Source organism: Leucoraja erinacea, chromosome 9, assembly GCF_028641065.1.
Source record: "Leucoraja erinacea ecotype New England chromosome 9, Leri_hhj_1, whole genome shotgun sequence".
In the NCBI taxonomy this organism is placed as follows: Eukaryota; Metazoa; Chordata; class Chondrichthyes; order Rajiformes; family Rajidae; genus Leucoraja; species Leucoraja erinaceus.
Window position 1 is genome coordinate 59307200 of NC_073385.1, and position 19694 is coordinate 59326893.

Genomic DNA, 19694 nt, shown 5'->3' on the forward strand with positions numbered 1-19694 from the left:
ACAGGAAAGAATATGCAAGTGAGGTAAACTGTGGAGAATCAACTCACTTGGTCGGAGTATCATTTTGCAGGAAACAAAATGTGTGACAGAGGTTCTATTGTTAGACTTGCAATTCAGAAAGCTCGATTATTAACATTAAAGGAATAAACTTTAGTTTAAATAACTGATTAAAAGAGGATATTAAACTATTAGACCGTTTAAAAAATTCCAGAAAGTAACCATAGTGAATCAGTTGAGGGAATTAGTTGCCATTACCTGGTCTGGTTTTTACGTTCCCATCCCACTTGATTGAATCAACTCTCTTCCGAAGTGGCCAAGCTCTCCACTGATTTGCAACAAAAGCAGCCCTTTCAGCAACTCAAGAACTCCGTTGTCCTCATGGCTGCGGAGGATAGTTAATGAATGTCAGCCTTGCTCAAACATCCAGTTCTTAGAATGAAGAAAGTGGAAATAGAATTCATTTTTGCCATTCATTTAGGAAACTGATATTTAAAGATATCATAGTGATGCTAAAATTTGACCGAACATTCATGTAAAATCACCAGCCAGATGTTGGATTAGCACTTTATTACAACACTACCATGTAGTGGCAGGAATACAGTACTACAAGAGTACACTGGTTTCGGTTTCAAATCTTGCCGTTTGTTAAATCGATGGGAGCACGTTCACAATACAATTGCCCTGCAAACATTGAGCGATCACACTCTACCCTCAACTGAAATTGAAACAGTAGAAAGTAGGCCTCGCTTTTTAATCCAGGACTGCTTGAGCCTAGTGCAGTCTTCATCCGGCCCCAACCATTACAGTAACCAATGTAGCTCCAGTCCAGTGGGGTTTAAACACAAGGAGGAAGTTTGCTGTAGAATTAAAAATAGAAATGCTGATGGAAATGGTGGATAACTTGGGGAAAAGGCTATAATGATTTGGGCAGGACCACGCTCACTCCATTTGGAAACACACTTCTGGGTTTCTCTTTAAGATGCTGATAAGTTTAAAAAAAAAAAAGTTCTGCTTTTGGTTTTCTTTAAAAAAAAGAGGCCAGAAGTAAATAAAACGCCTTTCGGGTTTAAGCAGACGGGGACGGTGTTGGGGTTAATGCTTGAGATACTCTGATTACACCAAAAAAGAGATATGTACACGGCTCAAGTGATCAGTACTTAGACAGATCTGTGAAACTTTGAGAACTCTCTCTGGACCACCAGCACAAAAAAATACACCCACAGTGTATCTACCCTTGGCTGTTATGGTGTCAGAGTCTGAACCTTCGAAGCATGATAAGGACAGTCAACCGCCAAGAGATGTAGCTAGTAAAACTTACGACTTGTTCCACCCAGTCCTCTCAATTTGTCAGAAACTGCCACAGTGACTGCTGCTCGGAGCCTTAGCTGCTGCGTAATCAACGTTTATTTACCAAATGAGTGAGACGACTCAAAGAAAACTTTCAGGTAACTTATAGAGTTGGGTCTCTTCCCAGGCGACAGGGAATTTGACACGGAAAACAAATTACTCACCATTTTGAGTGGCCAACAGGCCAGAAGAACTAACCCTAACAGCCAGAACAGGTATGATGTGGCCAGCCTGCTCTTTGTTCACCAACATTGCTGGTCACCAGACATTTGCTTCTGCTATCCATTTAAACTACAGTGTACATGTACAAAACACAGCCGTAGAAAAAAAGTGTTTCCTGTATTCAAGATCTCATGAAAGAGCATCAAAGTAGGCTCATTGAATGCATAAATCAAACTGTCCACTCAAATGAAATTGTCTCAATCTCCAGTTAAGATTTTTTAAAAAGACGGTAGGCTTAGTGAGTGGGATCACTTTGCAGCCAAGCACTAAAGAATGACAGAAAGCAGCACTCAAGTTATTTTTACTAAAGGAAAAAAAAAAAAAATCACCAGGCATTGTTTTTTTTATACAATAGCCACCCTGCCTGAACAGAGACAGCCGGCCAGACTCAGTCTTTTAAATGTCCGCTTGCTGCACTTGTCCACTGTGAGTGAAACACATGCAACGACCTGCAGCAGCACTGTGGTACCCTTCAGATCAATCCCCGGCGCTTTTTGTAGTCCTCCAGATTTAGGGATCGTCTTGGGGTTCCGTCTTTAACAGATGGCGTTTTCGAGCTCACTGACAACGACTTGGATTCTGCGTCAAAAGGGCAAAGAGGAGGTGGTGACTGAGCATCAACTACAGGCAAGCTATTTCCATCAACTCTTTCCATAAATGAAAGCATTTTTATACATTTTGTTTTCACCATGTAGAAATTACAGCAGTGTTTATACATAGTTCCCCCCCCCCCCCCCCCATTTCAGGGCACCATAATGTTTGAGACACAGCAATGTCATGTAAATGAAAGTAGTCATGTTTAGTATTTTGTCACATATCCTTTGCATGCAACGACTGCTTGAAGTCTGCGATTCATGGACATCACCAGTTGCTGGGTGTCTTCGCTGGTGATGCTCTGCCAGGCCTGTATTGCAGCCATCTCTTGCTTATGCCTGTTTTGGGGGCTAGTCCCCTTCAGTTTTCTCTTCAGCATATAAAAGGCTGAATTGGCCACTCAAGAATTGACCTTTTTTTAGTTTTGAAAAACTCCTTTGTTGCTTTAGCAGTATGTTTGGGATCATTGTCTTGCTGTAGAATGAACCGCCGGCCAATTAGTTTTGAGGCATTTGTTTGAACTTGAGCAGAAAGGATGTGTCTATACACTTCAGAATTCATTATGCTACTGCCATCAGCTGCTGTATCATCAATGAAGATAAGTGAGCCAGTACCTTCAGCAGCCACACATGCCCAGGCCATAACACCCCCACCACCGTGTTTCACAGATGATGTGGTATACTTTGGATCTTGGGCAGTTCCTTCTCTCCTCCATACTTTGCTCTTGCCATCACTCTGATATAAGTTATTCTTTGTCTCATCTGTCCACAAGACCTTTTTCCAGAACTGTCGTTGCTTTTAAGTACTTCTTGGCAAACTGTAATCCGACCATCCTATTTTTGCGGCCAACCACTGATTTGCATCTTGCAGTGTAGCCTCTGTATTTCTGTTCATGAAGTCTTCAGTGGACAGTGGTCATTGACAAATCCACACCCGACTCCCGAAGAATGTTTCTGATCTGTCAGACAGGTGTTTAGGGATTTTTCTTTATTATAGCAAGAATTCTTCTGTCATCAGCTGTAGAGGTCTTCCTTGGCCTACTGGTCCCTTTGCGATTAGTAAGCTCACCAGTGCACTCTTTCTTCTTAATTATGTTCTAAACAGTTGATTTTGGTAAGCCTAATGTGTGGCTGATTTCTCTATCGATTTTATTCTTGTTTCTCAGTCTCATAATGGCGTCTTTGACTTTAATTGGCACAACTTTGGTCCTCATGTTGATAAACGGCAATAAAAGTTTCCAAAGGTGATGGGAAGACCAGGTGCTGAGAGCTCTCTTATACCTGCATTAATGAGGCATTTTAACACGCCTGTGAAGCTATGCGTCCCAAATATTATGGTGCCCTCAAATGGGGGTACTATGTATAAACACAGCTGTAATTTCTACATGATGAAACCAAAATGTATAAAAATGGCCTTTAATAGAATCTGACAATGTGCACTTTAACCACATGTGATTTTTTCCATTACAAATCTCAAATTGTGAAGTATAGAGGCAAATAAATTAATGATGAATCTATGTCCCAAACTGTATCTGTCCAAATGTCCTTTGATATCTAGTTTTATCTACCACCTCTGATAAGAAGAAAAGTTTCTTGCAATCTACTTTGTACATACCCCTCCATTTTATATGTCTCTTCACAATCCCTCTCATCAGTCCACGAAAAACAGACACAGCCTTTCCCCATAACAAATCCTCCACCGCAACGACATCTGATGAATCTCATTAGCACCATCTGCAGCGTCATCATACATTTAAAGAGTAGGAAATCTTAGGAATACCCTATCCTCGAGGCTGTGGAGTCTCAGTCTTTACATCTAAAACACAGGCCTTAAGGGCCATATTCAGAGCTGCCAAGTTTAGTCAGAGCATTTCAGTATTCTAGTACCTGAAAATCAATATCTTGCTGAGGAAATCAGTATTTTTACGCAATGCCATTTTGCTGAAATTTTTTTATGTGCTGTCATCCGCATTTAAGAGTACAAGAATGCATAACTTTGCTACCAATTGACATGTCTTCTACGCACCTTACTTGACAGTGTATTCATTGCCATCACATTGTATACTGCTGTTTGAACAGCTGCTTCCTGATTTTAGCACCAGATTATGATGTAGAAGCCATTTTGGAAGCTTTCCCTCCCTCTCTCCCCTCCTTCCCTCTCTCTTTCCCTTCCTCTCTCCTTCCTTTTTTCTCCCTCCCTCTCTCTTATTCCCTCCCTCTCCCTCACTCCCTCCCCGAACAGTCTGTGACCCATTGCGCTGTGGCCATAGAACTCCAGCTGGTAGCACTATATTTAGAAATGCTGACAGCTCTTCGTTTAAATTCCCACGCGCTAAACTGACAGCGCTGTTTAAACCTGGAGCGGGACAGGCAGATCAAAGCGAACAAAAATAATCATCCAGATCTTGAAATTTAAAATACTAATAGATTTAATCTGCTATAATTTTTAGAGGCACAGTACGACTTTTTATATCCTTGCATTTTTTAAGCAGCAAGATGAAACAGGAAGTCGGGAACCCACCCCACCCATATTTAACAAAGCAAAACCGTACATACGTATTCTTAGCGCATTTCTGTACAAAATACAGAAAACCCGTACGACTTGGCAGCTCTGCATATTGACCGTATCTGACATTGAGGACAGACTTCTGAACCCTCAGTAACGTAGCATTCATGTAACTAGACTAATGAACGAGACAATTAAGTTGCATCTCAACATCCCAATCTTAAAGATTCAAATAGTTTTGTCAGGCCCTGCGTTATATTTTCACCCCAAGCTGGAATACTGAGTGAGCACTTCAGCTCCAGGGGACTGTTGTAGTGTCAGAGGTGTTGTCTTTCACCTAAGACATGGCATATCTCAGACGGATTTGAAAGATGTCATATGATATGACAACACACTGTTGTAGGATTTGGAGCATGGGATGGACCTAAACAATTTCTATCTTACTGAAGGGTTAAACTGAACAACCACGTCATATACAAGTTTCACAGGACTTACCTGCATTGGGCACTTGCAGATCTATCTTGATATCAAAGTCATGAGCCTTGAAAAGATCCTCAGAGAGGTCAGAATTAGATTTATTATTGGCGTCCTCCTTTTTACTGTTGATCAGTTCCTGCTAATAAGAATAACACACATAGTTACAATATAGGAACAGTGAACAATTAACAGACTGCTCATTTAGGTCACCTTTGGCCATTCTGGGAACGGCACGTTACAGTAAAACGGAATTACTAGCTAATCACAGCAAATTAGTCCACAATAGATCCACACAGGAGATGAAGAAAACTTCAGTGATACAAACCAATAGATCCGAGTGAACTACCTCCACAAAATGTAATGTGGTGGTGATAACAGAAACTTTGCTCATAAAGGGGTAAAATATTCCTGATAACAAAGTTTTTGGGAAGGTTCGGGAAGGAAAGAGGAAAGAGATAGCAGGAAAATCCAGACGTTGTCCATGAGCACAACTTTATGGGATGCTGGAGCAGGCTCGAAAAACGCTGACTCCAAAATCACTAGCAGAACTGGCCTGATAACAGCTGCTGTAGTGGCAGATTAAATGGCTACTATAGCTGCAACCACATATACCAGAGAATAGTGAGCAAAGTTGTGCTTGGTGATAATCTCCGTTCTCCTGTCACTCCCCTTTACCCATTACAGGAAGGAAGCTGGTGGCTTGGGAGAGGGTGCAGAAGAGGTTTACCAAAATGCTGCCTGGATTAGAGGTTATTAGCTGTACGGAGAGGTTGTACAATCTTGGAATGTTTCCTCTGGAGTTTCGGAGGATATGGGGCAACCTGTGAGAAGTATATAAAAATAGGCAGAGATAACGTAGACTATCAGAACCTTTTCCCAGGATGGAAATCTCATAGGCTAATGTGAAAGGGGCAACATTTAAAGATGTGCAGGGCAACTTTTATATTATCAGAGTATGCCTGGAATATGCTGCCAAGGGTGGTGGTGAAGGCAGATAGGATAGTGACATTTAAGAGGTTTTTAGACAGGCACATGGATATGCAAGGATTGGAGAGATATGGGTCACGTCCAGGCAAACAAAATTAGTGTTATTTGGCATCGTGATCGGCATGGGCATCATGGGCTGAAGGCATTGTTCTTGTGTTGGACTGTTCCATGTTAGAAAGCCATTTCTTACCTGCTTGCTTAGTTCCAGGGGTAGCTCTGTCTGTGACCCAGATCCATACTTGGCATTCAGATGAGCGATGATTGCAGCCTGGACTGCAGGGTCCCGGGACTGAAATGACAAGTAGAGACAGGATTGTCAGCTCACACTACTCCGCTTGGTCAGTACAAACCACTGAGAAACAAATACATCAACAGCAGGATCAAAATCCACACCTCCATCCATCTCAGAGTGCAGCACCACAAACAGTTCTCCACCCCAGACAGAACTACAAATCAAATCCTCCTTCGTATGCTTGACAAAGCAACATAAACCCAACACCCACATTGTAAGTGCTAGACATGTACAGAATGGCACTGCAGTCAGAATGTTGTGAATTTAGACAAAGACTTTGCATTGCAAGATGTGACTAATGGCATTATGAATTTCGACCACAGATGGCTCCTTAACTAGGCCTTACATTTGAGACGATGGTGGGCTGACACTGACGCCGGGTGAAGGGGTCCATCTGCTTGGTCCTCTCACTCTGGACCTCGGCCTAAAAAGAAAAGATTGTATTTAAAAAGCATGAGCAATATTAGCTTCTTTGCAGCACCAGGAATGCTCAAAAATGTTTCCACTGCAATAAACTGCGAGTTGCTTACAAAGCTGGAGTCTGTGCAGCCAAAAGCCTGTTGGGTTTCCTGGAATCTCCAGAGGACATAGGGGAATCTCCACTAGAGGGCACGGACTGCTGGTGAAGGGGGATGGAGTGGCGGATGATTCAAAATAAGAATCCGAGGGACACATTTTTCCACACAGAGGATCATGGTTATATGAAACAAGCTACCAGCGGGAGTGGTAATGGCAGATATTAATTTCTCCTCAGTTCATTCTGAGTGGGAAGTCTGTAAACCACGGAGGACTAATAGTTATGAAGGCAGTCACGCTGCATGTCCCTGGAGGTAATCAAGTGAACTCTCCTGATTTCTCTTCACAACCCACTGGCATCAATGCCTATTGCAAAATAAACTAACTCAGCACATGGTGGTTACTGAGAACTCACACTGTAATGTATTTCAATTCAATGCATTTAATCAACAATACCATCCAGCAACAATACTTACCAGTAAAGCCTTCTCGGACTCAACAATGTTCCATTCCCTGTTCCTCTGGTTGATGTAGCTAAATGACAGGAACAATGGGGTTTTAGTAGAGATACTTGTATAACAAAATGCACTTGACTGCTCTGTGGCAAGTGCAATCATCTTCCAGGCCATGTTTCTGTTGGATTGAAAGATGATTTTGCAACCTATGACAAACACAACCTCAAAAATACGGGGCTGAACGTCTCTGCAGTTGTCGAGCTTCAGGTCTAGCAAGTAACTGCTTCGCTATTCTGCATGCTCAAGTATCTGCCAACCTTGGGAAAATAAAACATGCTGAACTTTCCCATCCTAATCGTGCATTTTGTACTTTACAAAAATACATTATAATATCACAACAGGGAAATGATTGAAAGTGTTCCTTCTCGGCTACATCATTCATTGAAGACATTAAAAAAAACTAAAGTCTCAAAATGGGGTGTTTATGATGGCCAATGCTCTGTATTTGCATGCCACTATATTTATAATTCCAGGGCAACTTCATCTAACTATCACAGTGTGCTATCCACCTCAACAATGAATGTGTGTTATGTGATAGATGAAATACTGGTTTACCAACCAACGATGGACAAACACTTCCTAAATTAACTGAAAGACCAGTGTCATAAACTTCATTCTCCATCCACAAATCTCTTCCTTTCTCCTGGCAGATGTTTGATCCAGAGCCAGATTTCACCACCAGCATCACAAGCTGATCTTTGGTTTCAAAAATTGCATTCCTGCCACAACCAGCTCATAAATCTCCAAGTCTGAAAGCACTATGGCTGCTCAGATCATCCATGCCATTGTTACCTCTACCCCTGGCTGGCAAATCAGAGGTCGTAGAGTTTACCCTCTGGGCTCAACCGTGCTGCCTATCTACACTAATTCAATTTGCCCCAATCCCTTTCTCCAACAGAAGTGGAAGAGGCAAGTAACCATCACCCTCAGTGGGGAAACAACCTTATCTCTCAGATCGTTTTAAACTTGTTCCCCCTCACCTTTCATGTGTGCAATTCCAGACACTGCTGCCCTGGAAGAAAGATTCTATCCTATCAATGCCCCTCATAATTATATAAACTTTGAAAGAAACTCCGCAGCCTCCTATGTTCCAGTGAGAATAAACCCAGCCTATTCAAATTCTCCCTTTAACTACATCCTTTAATTTCAAGGCCCTATCCTTGTGATGTTATTCTGCATATTACAACATCCTTTCTGTAGTGTGGCAACCAGAATTGAGCACAATACTCTAAGTGTAGTCTAACAACTCCTTCCCTTCTGTTATCAGAATGCAGAACAAACCCTCATATGCTAGGGATCAATTCCCGCTTCCAATCTACGTTGCTGCAGCCCTTGATATCCAGTTCATTCAAGTGCCTGTTAAATGTCTCTTCAATGTCGTTATTGTTCTTGGCTCTACCATCTTTCTGGCATATCATTCCAGATGCTACTGTGTGAAAAACTGCTCCATATATTCCCTCTCACCTAGCGTCTCCTTACTCACTCCAAACCTCATTCATTCATTCCTGAGGAGACTGTTCCTCTGCTGCACTGTTTTATCAAATCCACAAGCAGGACTACCCTGGCATACCCATCGTTTCTGCCTGTTCTACTGCACACATACTTCAATTCTAGTCCCCCCTAGTCCAGAATCTCACGTGCTCTTAAACACTTCAGTAACTTTCAATTCGTAGTACCTAGTTGCTTCATTTTTAACATAGATGCCCCTTTACAGCTCCATTCCCCATCAGGAAGGTCTCAGGGCCCTCTGGATCTTCCTTGGACAGAGAGCAATCAGATCCCCTCAACTCACTTTCCTCCACCTGGTAGAACTTGTTTTCAGCCATTACAACTTCTCTTTTGACTCCTCAGAGAATCAGTCAGAAGAAGAGTCCCGACCCAAAACTCTGCCATTCCCTCCACAGATGCCGCCTGATCCGCTAAGTTCCCCCAGCATTACTTGTTTTGCTCAAGATTCCAGCACCTGTAGTACCTTACGTCTCCCAGTGACTTAGTTATACTCCAGAGTCTATTCTGCCTAAAATGTCACTGCAATGCAAGGAGATACATTCCTGAGGCAGATATGCTTCAAAGTGTATATAAAACTGAGGTGCCACATCTCTTGGTTCTGAGCAATGTAAAATATTCCAGGGCAATGTGAAGGGTCCTTCCAGCCTCCAGCCAATAGTTCTCAACTTTCACTTAATCAGACTATCTGGCCATTTATTTATGTTGTTGTTTGTGGGTCTTCTGTATAGAAATTGCCTGCAGTTTTCCACCTATGAAATCCTAAAATGAAGTTGCATATAAAAGCAAGACTCTTCTTTCCTCACCTGATGGCAGAGATGTTTTTTGTACGAAGCCTGTCCAGGGCCTCTGCCCGTTCCTCCAGCTCATTCAGCTGTTCCTGGATTTGCCGTGCTTTCTCTGGCTCACCTGCTTCTTCTGCCATTGCCTGAGCGGAAAGAGAGGGAATGAGTCATTCCTGGAGAGAAGATATTGGACACAGGGTTCTGCAACACAAATGCTGGTAAATTGCATCTAAGATTGGTTTCCGAGGGTTGTTTTAGTGACTGGAAGCCTGTGACTAAAGGGTCGCAAGATTAACTTTTGAATATCTCTTTGAAACCCTCAGGTTTTCCAGGTAGCAGTGTAACAGAGGGTTAAGTTTACATTCAATGTTGGCACATTGCCTCAAAGCCTGAAGTTTTTGCATTCTGAAACGCATCTTCAGCCCACCACAATCTGTTTACCATTCTACACCAATCCCATTAGCTTACACTTCCATGCCTTGCCTATTTAAGTGTCTCAATGTCTCAAACTTAGTAAATGTGCCTGATTTCACCACCTCGTCTGGCAGTGCATTCCAATTATCAACCACAATTTTCCCCTCCACTTTAAAACTCCTTCGTTTCAGTGTGCAGTTCTGATCGCCACATTACAAAAAGGATGTAAAGGCTTTGTAGAGGGCGCAGTTGGGGTTCATCAGCATTTTTCCTAGTTTACAGAGTACTAGCTAGAAGGAGAGGTTGAACAAACTTGATTTGTTTTCTCTGTAGTGTTGGCAGCTGATGGGGGACATGACAGAAGTACGTGTATTTTTGAAAGGCACAGTCAGGTCAGACAGTATTTTTCTCAGGGTGAAAATGCAAAATACAAGAAAGCATACCTTTATGGTGAAGGGGGGGCAAAGGGATGGTTTCAGGGTAATGTGCAAGGCAAGCTTTCCTTTTCCAGAGAGTGATAGATGGAAAGCGCTACTCGAGGGAATGGTTGAAGCAGACATTAGTGACATTAAAGCAGCATTTAGACACTCAGAAATATGCAAGGGTTGGAGGGATATGGATCATGTGCAGGAAGATAGAGTTAGTTTAATTTGGCATCATGGTCAGCAAAGATATTGTGGGCCAATGGGTCTGTTCCTGTGCTTACCTGTTCTATCTTCTCGCCTTAAACATTTCCCCTCATTTTTGATGCCTCTACTTTGGGAAAAACATTCTAATCATCTACTTTATCTGCACCTCTCTATCTTTAAAAAATTCTACCAGGTCAAGATTCAGCCTCCTTTGCTCCAATGAAACAAGCCCAGCCTATCTGATCTCCCATAACTAAGGTCCTCCCATAGGGGCAGTATCCTGGTGAATCTTCTCGGCACTCTCTTCAGCACAACCTCGCCCATCTGACAGAGTGGTGACCAGAACTGCACACAATACTCCAAATGCAGTCTAATCAGCGTTTTGTAACCTTGCGATAACTGAGTGCAAGAGTCCACCTTGTCCACATTGAATTCTTGTTTATTATCACATTAGTTTCCTTCCTCGATTTATTTCACCTTACTTGCAAAATGTTCTCCCATCATGGCATCTGCTCTTTCTGCCTCTCCTGCAGGTGTGCACATTTCTTGAAATGTTCAAACCAACTCTGCCTTGCCTTGAATGCATCGGAACTTTCACCCGTTTCACTTTCTTTTCAAGTCATGCCATTACAACCTCACTTTACCTACATCATTATCAACCTCGAGGGCAAAACCCTTTTTTGAGGCAGTCCTAAGAGAAATAGTTAACATTTCAAACCAGAGACTAGATCAGACAAAGCAGCTTCAACCTATTATGTTAACATTCTTTTTTCTGCAGGTCTTTTAGACTTTCATTCCCTCTTGATTATGGATGACTTCAATGTTAATGTAACAACAACAGACCACAATTATGGTGCGGTTTGGCATGCAACCACCACTATGCCAGATACATGGCATGGAGGTCCTCAATAACATCTCAAACACTTCTCCTCCACTTTTGAGTACATAGATCAAGATTTCCTCCACTGTTACCTTCAGAGGGATCCACTTCCATTATTTTTAGTCTAATCAAAAGTGGTCTGTGAAAATACCGTGGATAGCTTTGCTGACCAGTCTGAAATAACTTGAACCCATTATGGCAAGTCACCGATCTGTTCCAAGTGCATGTGTCAATAAGGCACAACTCCATATAGAGGTCTCCTGGACACTGCACACTGTGATTCCTTGTATTTATATTAGAGGTAAATTGCAGGATCATGCAATTTTAATAAAGGATACAATTCATTGAAGGCTCCTGTTCTTTATTATTAATGGCTCCAATTAACTGTAACAAATGACTATCTGTTCTCTCTGGAGGATAAACTCAAGGATGAGACATTTGGACAAAAATATGGATAGGAAGAGTTATAAGGGTATGGATCAAATAAAGTTAAACATGATCAGCCCAAAATGCCAACCTGGTCAGAGTGAACAATTTGGGCTGAAGGGCCCAATTCTATGCTATAACCCGATGAGTCTACAATTGAACGTGAAAGCATTTTAAAATAAAATAGCATGCACCTTAAAAATAAATTGCACTGAAGCAAAAATTAATAATTGAATACCACCCACACATTTCCACCCACCTTTTCTTTCATGAGTTGAGTCTTTTTCATGGCGTAATTGGAGGGTGCTTTCCTGAATCGATCCTTTTCTTTCACAATCTGCAATAAGACGACAGCACGGCTCAACATTGATGACAAAGATTTTATTCTAAGGTGACATACTCTTTTAAAGTGAGAATGTGTTCAGTTTTTACAAAACAGCTCAATCGCCATGAACATGCACCCACGATGTTGAACAGATGTCATTTGGACTCTTATCTCCAACAGCACAGGTAGATGAATGGCCCCATGTTTGATCCTCAGTTTGGTTTTTGTACCTAGCATCTTTGAAGTGCTTGTGCTGACCAACAACATTGTAACATGTCTAGTTTGTAGTCTGTGTATTTTCATCTTTATTCCCCAGTATTTTAATAATTCAGCATCATACCTAAATAACATTTTTATCCACCACCACCACCACCCTCCAGGCTATTGTTTGGGACGAGAGTTTCATCCTGAACATCTGCAATACATCTGATAAGGATTCACTCATAATGCTTTAGGGCAGGAACTCCATGATTTACACTCAGCAAGGACTTGTTCTCTAATTGCACTACTGTCTTGGATTTTTGCAAGATCTTTCACTTTTCTCAGAATTGTCAAACTTGTCTTTAATTTGGTATTGTGTGTTATTTGTGTCTACATAATCTATGACACTGTTACACGCAAGATTTTCTTTGTACGTGTGCCTCATCGTACTTGTGCACATGGCAATTCTACTTGATGAATTAATTTGAAAATTCTAATGAAGGAGGTGAACCTTGTGGCATGGGTCCTCGGCTTGGGGGGAGGTTACAGGACTGGCCTAGGTGAGTAACTGCTGTGCAAACTGTGAATGAGATGGCAGGGAATGTGAATGATTATAATGGGATGACGTTAAAGTGAGTTGTAGATACACGGAGCTGTAGATTGCTGGAACCTATCCATGTGCTCCAGAGATGCTGGCTGGCCCACTGAGTTACTCCAGCACAGTGTTGTTTTGGAATAAAGCAAATTGGTTTGCTCAGATTGATGCAAGCTTGAGTGGATTTGTGCATTATAAACTTATGCAGGTGGTGAGTCACTTTCAACAAGACACCCAGACTTCAATTTGCTCTTTTTCCACAGTTTGACAGTCAATGGCGATTGGCAGGAATGTGATGGTGGGGGATTCAGCAATAGTTAAATCGTTGAATGTGGAGTGCATGGTTTAGATGCTCCTACTGGAGGTGGTCATTGGATGGCTCATTTGCGACAGATGTTATCTGCCACTTTGTAGCCCATGCCTGAATATTGTGTGGAATTGTCACATTCAGGCATGGAAATCTTCATTGAGCTCCGAATGAAATTAAACATTTTGCAATGGTCAGTGAATTACTCAATTTTGACCCAACACTGGCAACCTTGCAAAGAAAACACATAATTTAAGGAGTTATAAAATTATTCCTGGCATCAGGCTACGTATCAGACCGTTCACTTATGGAATTGGTTAAAGCAAAAATTTACTGTTCACAGCTACACTGTACCAACATTAAATAAATTGCTCACAGAGATATGTCCAAACAATGAAAATGCCACTAACTGGCAATTAAATCTTTAACTCAAGGCAGAAGGTGCAGAATATGGCACAAGGTTTTTCTGGACTGGCAATGTGCTCCAGTTTTAGATTCTGCTTCTTATCCAGTTTAATTTAGGTTAGAGATACAGAGTGGAAAAAGGTTCATCGACACACCAACTCCATGCCGACCATCGATCACCTGTACGATGGTTCCGTGTCATCCCACTTTTACATCCTACACACTAGGGTCAATTCATAGATACCAATAAACCTACAAGTCTTTGGAATGTGTAAGGAAACCAGAGCACCTGGGAGCACCTGGAGGAAACCCACGCAATCACAGGGAGAATGTACCAACTCTGCACAGGTAACACTCGTAGTCAGGATTGCGTCCTGGCCCCTAGCTCTGAGGCAGCTGCTCTACCACAGTTGTAAGTGTTGCAGAATTCATGAAATAACTTTCTGCCTCTTCCAAAGGGATAAAGGACAGATTTGTTGTGTTCACCCGAGTGGAATGTTTAGATACAAAATAAACCACATAATATAGAAAAGAAAAAGGGGATATAACTCTTTCTATCGTTTACCTCTTCAATGTCACGATCATTGAATTTATACTCCAGTGCCTGCTTGATCTGCTGCTCCTTCTTGTTAACTTCATCCATTGTCGGTAACGGCATTCCTCCCAACATTATCTGAAACAATGAAAGCCAGGGGTTAGACTATCTACAACACTGAAGAATTTAATGCCACTTTGCATTTGGTCTGTTCAGCAGTGACAATGGAACATTAGAAATATTTACATTCAGTATTCAGATCCTTCAGGTGCAGAGCATAGATTAAAACACCAGGCTGCAGATCATCGATGCCAGATGGCAAACACATTTCTTGCAGTTTTTCGAAAGACAAAACAGCTTCACCACAGAACTCACGGTTTCTCTCCACTTCATGAACTCGGTTTCTGTGAACTCCTGGTTCGACACAAACTCAAGTCGAAACACACGCTCATCTGAACCATGACTGAAAAAAAGGTAAATGTATTAAAGTTTTCAAAAACAACAATGTAAGATATAAAAATGAAACTAAATATATATATTTAATTCCAGAAATGTTTGAGCGCTGCATATCCCAAAGTCCATTTTTTTTCAATTCTCTCTCATGAGCATTAGCCAATCATCCAGAGAAATGAACAAGCCCCAAGTTCAGATTCTTGGATGGAGCCCAAGGCCACAGATGCATCACATTGACCTCCAAAGACAAGTGAAAGGAAAGGGTGAAACCAATTCTTGACTGCTGCACCATAACACACCTGCTTGCTGCATATGATTTGACTCCCACTCCAATCACATATTACAAAAAAAGTACTAAAATCCCCCCTTATCTCAAAGATGTTATATCACTGGAAGGATCATCGTTTTCATGGAGAAAAACAATGAATTTTCTACACAAACACCAAAACTAGGGTCATAAATACAAAGGTAGACAAAAATGCTGGAGAAACTCATCGTGTGAGGCAGCATCTATGGAGCGAAGGAAATAGGCAACGTTTCGGGTCGAAACCCTTCTTCAGACTGAATACAAAATTGCCACTAATTATTCTAGTGGGGAATTTGGAGAAACTTGTCCAGAGAGTACCTAAAATGGAGAGCTCGCTTCCGACTGGGTTTTTCCACAAACCACACAGGCACCTTCCTCTCCTTTCCCCTTTCAATGCAAGATGTGCTTTGCAACAAAGGAATGAGAACTCAGAGGCTTGTTTGTGTGAAGTGCACTCTCATTTCACTTGGGTAGACAACACAGATGCATTCAAGGAGAAAGTAGTGTACGAGAAAGAAAGGAGGTCAAATATGGCTTTTAAAAGATTTAGCAAACAAACCTGTTCAGGGAATAGCAAAACTGCTGCAACTTCTAACATGCGAAGGGCAATTTTACTTGTAAAATGCAGTGTGGAGACCAGTCGCATACAACTCCACTGCATAAATATCAGTCATTCGCAGCACAGTTGATAAGGCTGAATGATGTTAAAAATATTAAATGGATTCCTGGGCTAGATTACACTTCTATTTAGTCTCAAAGCAGGCTTTTCTCCAGTAGATTGATACAGAAAGGTAAGCCCAGACTTGCCCCAGGTTGCTGTGTATTGAGACAATGTCCGATGCCTTTGAAGCTTGTAGTGACAAGATGCCTTTGATATGTGACTGCCTTGAACCAAATGACCGATGCCTTTGATGCAACAGCCATGTACCAAATGACAGGATGCATTTGGTGCGACTGATGATTGACAAGAGACAAAGTCAGAAGCATCCTTAGTAATGTGTATTCACTGTACCTCTGACCATGACTAACATCTTTAGAATGTGCTTAGGTGTCAAAAGAACAGTATACAATACCATTTAATTCTGTGTTCAGGGAAGTGGAGAGAGGACAGCCAAGAGTCCGTGTTGCTCACTTGGCTGGGGTTTTCCTTGCCATTTCCATCGGCCGATAATTAGTAACGTTTTGAATTTGTCTACCAAACCGTATTGTGAGTTGGCTGTTTATTAAAAAGTCAACCGTTCATTAAGTTAAAAGATAACCTTTTCACAGTGGTTGCCAAATGCTGCTGTAAAGAGAATAATCCATCTCCTCCTCTCCAGCTGAGTGCAATACCACATGAAGACTTTCATTTCACCAGCTAATTTCTCAGGATTGCCTAAATTTGCTCTCCTGAAGTCAGTAGCACTATCTTGTTTGACGGATGGATGCAATGCTAGAATCCTTATTCTCTGCTACCTACCGTAACTGCAGGCCTTTGTTTGTCCTGGAAGTACCCAGCTGATAAACTTTTCCAGTCTCTACAACACCGGTGATCTCTGCAACCTGGAAGTTAAGAGCAATTATTAAGAATAGCCAGCCACACAAATCGGATAGAATCTCAGAGGCACAGTGACAACAACATGGAAGCGCTGCAGTGTGGGACACCAAATCTAGGAACGGTAAGACACACAACATCATGAATCGACATCAAGGGAATCATTTTTTATAGTTATTTAATTTTGAGTTCTACAAAAGTGAAGTAAATTCTCTGCAATCAGAGAAGCACCGATACAAGGACAGCAATCATGGGCACACAGCAGGGTGAAAGCTGTAGGGCTATTCCAACACATTCCCTACAGAAGTGGCCAAGTCTTAGGTGGAGTTAAACAAGAATTGACCATTCAAACAAACTAGCAAAGAGGGAGGTGCAAACTAAGAGAGGAGCTTCAAGAGATGGAAACATGGTTAAGTTGCAACCATTGTGGAAGCAAGAGGAGACCATTTGATTCCTTTTGAGCCTTCTCAATCATACTTCACGAAGATGTTATGCCCCATCACCATCTCCCTGCATTATTCCTCAATTCCCTTAATGCCCAGAAATGTATCAATGAATGACAGGATAAATTTGAACATGACCGCTCTATGGCAAGTGTATCGACCTTAGGTAAGGAATTTGTTTCAAAGTGTTAATTATCCAAGTGATAGGAAGTACATCACCCATGATCAATTCTCAGCGATTCACCCTGACATTAATGATAAGCAATGGATGGTCACCTCCACACCAACCCCAAACATCTACAATCATGGCTCCACACTTACCCTGTACACTGGCTTCCCATTGCTGTTTCCAATGCCAATTCGGACAAAGCAACCGACTGCCGTTTTGGAAAAAAATGGCATGTGACACCATCGCTCCAGTTTATACCTTGAAAGCCTGATTTTGTTGAGGTCCTCTGGCAAAGTGACAGGCAGTGACTTGGCTGGAACTTCCTCTTTTCTGTCCAAGTAAAAATAGCCCAAATTAATCTTGCAATAAAGCACAAGATAACAAACAATATCAAAACAGCCACGGGCCGCTTTTAATTGCAATCCACAAATGTACTAAATGCATGAGTCAAAACCAGTATTAGGACTCATCTTCAATTTGTTGCAAACAAACTTAACCTAACAGTAATTGCCAATCGACAATGTACAAAACTACAATCTTTGATTAAAATCATCATCATAACTTCTCCAAGTTTGTAACAATGTTAACACAAGATTAGCGCTCTTTCTAACAGAAAAAGGTCAGGTCAGTTAGGACTAAGTTGAGGAGAAATGACTGTGGAAGGTGGTATCTCTTTCAAACTCTGTTCCATGGGACCGTGGAGGCTGTGTTCATTCGAAACAGACAATAGATTTCCAGACATCAACGGAATCAAGGGATACAGGTGTAGTACAGAAAAATTACACTGAGAAGATCAACCATGATAGTCATAGAGTGATACAGCATGGAAACAGGCCCTTCAGCTCAACTTGCCCATGCAGGCCAATATGTCCCAGCTACACTAGTCCCACCTGCCAAAATTTGGTCCTTATCCCTCCAAACCTGTCCCATCCACGATCTTAATGAATGCTGAGCAATATTAGAAGGGTAAAAGTCCTGCTCTTGCTTGTGTTATTTCTTAAAATACACAGGCTTAAGTCGCATTTGCTATGCTTTCTTCCACTCGAGAAGCAGAATCAGAAGCATGAAAACAGTCCATTCTGCCCACCATGCCCACTCTTACCAGTGGGCACCCATCTATATTAATCCCATCTTCTTGCACTTGTCCTGTAGATTTTTATGCCAAGGCAATTCAAGCGCTTGCTCCTTAAATGCCATTAGTTTCCGCCACTCACTCAAGCATTTTAGGTACTTGGTGAAAATAGTCCCTCTCAGACCTCCTTAAATCGCTTGCCCTAAAATATTCATCCTCTAGTTTTATTTACCTCTGATATAGGCAAATGGTTCTTGCAGTCTTCAATTTTATACAACTCAATCATGACCCTCCTCATCTTCAATCCAAGGCGAACAGACAGCCTCTCCAGTCTCTCCTCATAAATGAACTATTCCATTCCAGGTAACACTGTGGCAAATCTTTACTGTGCCCTCTCTAGTGGTGCTAGAACTGCAGCCAGTACTCTGTAGCCCAAGACCACCCTCCACACTGTTAACATCTCCACCAATCTGCATGTAATAGTCAATTTCATTGATCACGCCTCCTACATCCACGTTGCAAACAACAAGGGTCCCAGCACCAATCTGTGTAGTGCACCAATGATTACAGCTTTTTCAATCACAAAAAACCCTGTAGCAGGGCTGTCTCCTATTGCCAAGTCAATCATTGATCTAATTGGCTAACCTGCCCTGGGTCCCAGGAGCTCTAATGTTTTGGGCCAATCTCCCATATGGGACTTTGACGTCCATGTCAACCACTTCTACTACACTGCCCTCATCAATATACTGTTATCTATCTATCTATATATCTATAAAACTCTGGGGCCATCCGACCGACTGCCATCCGGCGCCCTTCCTGCCTTTCGATTCGTGCCCGATGCTCGCAGATGTCCAATCGGAATGGCCGATGCTCGCAGATGTCCAATCGGAATGGATTCATTTGTATGTACGGCTGCCGGCTGCATTTCTTCTTTTGATTCATTGCCACGCCCTATCCAGACGCTCAATCTCCGAGATCTTTTCCATTTCGGTAGAGATTTCGCTTTTCTTTCTAAGTATCCACTCCTCATTTCATTTCGTCGTGTTGAAGTACACGTTTTTAATCAAATCCTTCTCCCCCCCACCCCCAAGTATTTCAAAAATAAACTGGCTTCTCCATTTACATGTCAGCTTTCAACACACTTCGAAACAAAGTTGCAAGACAGGAACACTGAACTTTTCACTGCTGCAGCAGGCAGGGGAGGTGCCATTGGATTTTTTTTTAAAGAGGCAGGGCAGTGCTGGAATCTTACT

At 41.9% G+C, this 19694-nt stretch overlaps 1 protein-coding gene across 2 annotated transcripts in view; it reads right to left on the reverse strand.

Moving 5' to 3' along the window:
- Positions 1-552: 552 nt before the first annotated feature.
- Positions 553-19694, reverse strand: part of rtf1 (RTF1 homolog, Paf1/RNA polymerase II complex component) — a 66093-nt gene continuing 46951 nt past the window's right edge. The window contains exons 8-18 of one of the 2 annotated variants that reach the window (XM_055640921.1): positions 17522-17699; positions 16683-16765; positions 14839-14926; positions 14494-14601; positions 12355-12432; positions 9768-9889; positions 7417-7474; positions 6771-6848; positions 6323-6421; positions 5164-5281; positions 553-2148 (exon numbers count right to left, since the gene is read on the reverse strand). In XM_055640921.1, the coding sequence (XP_055496896.1) occupies positions 2042-2148; positions 5164-5281; positions 6323-6421; positions 6771-6848; positions 7417-7474; positions 9768-9889; positions 12355-12432; positions 14494-14601; positions 14839-14926; positions 16683-16765; positions 17522-17699 (1117 nt within the window). In that variant the 3' untranslated portion in view covers positions 553-2041. Of the gene's footprint in view, positions 2149-5163; positions 5285-6322; positions 6422-6770; positions 6849-7416; positions 7475-9767; positions 9890-12354; positions 12433-14493; positions 14602-14838; positions 14927-16682; positions 16766-17521; positions 17700-19694 lie in introns of both variants that reach the window. The other variant, XM_055640920.1, reaches the window with a different exon arrangement.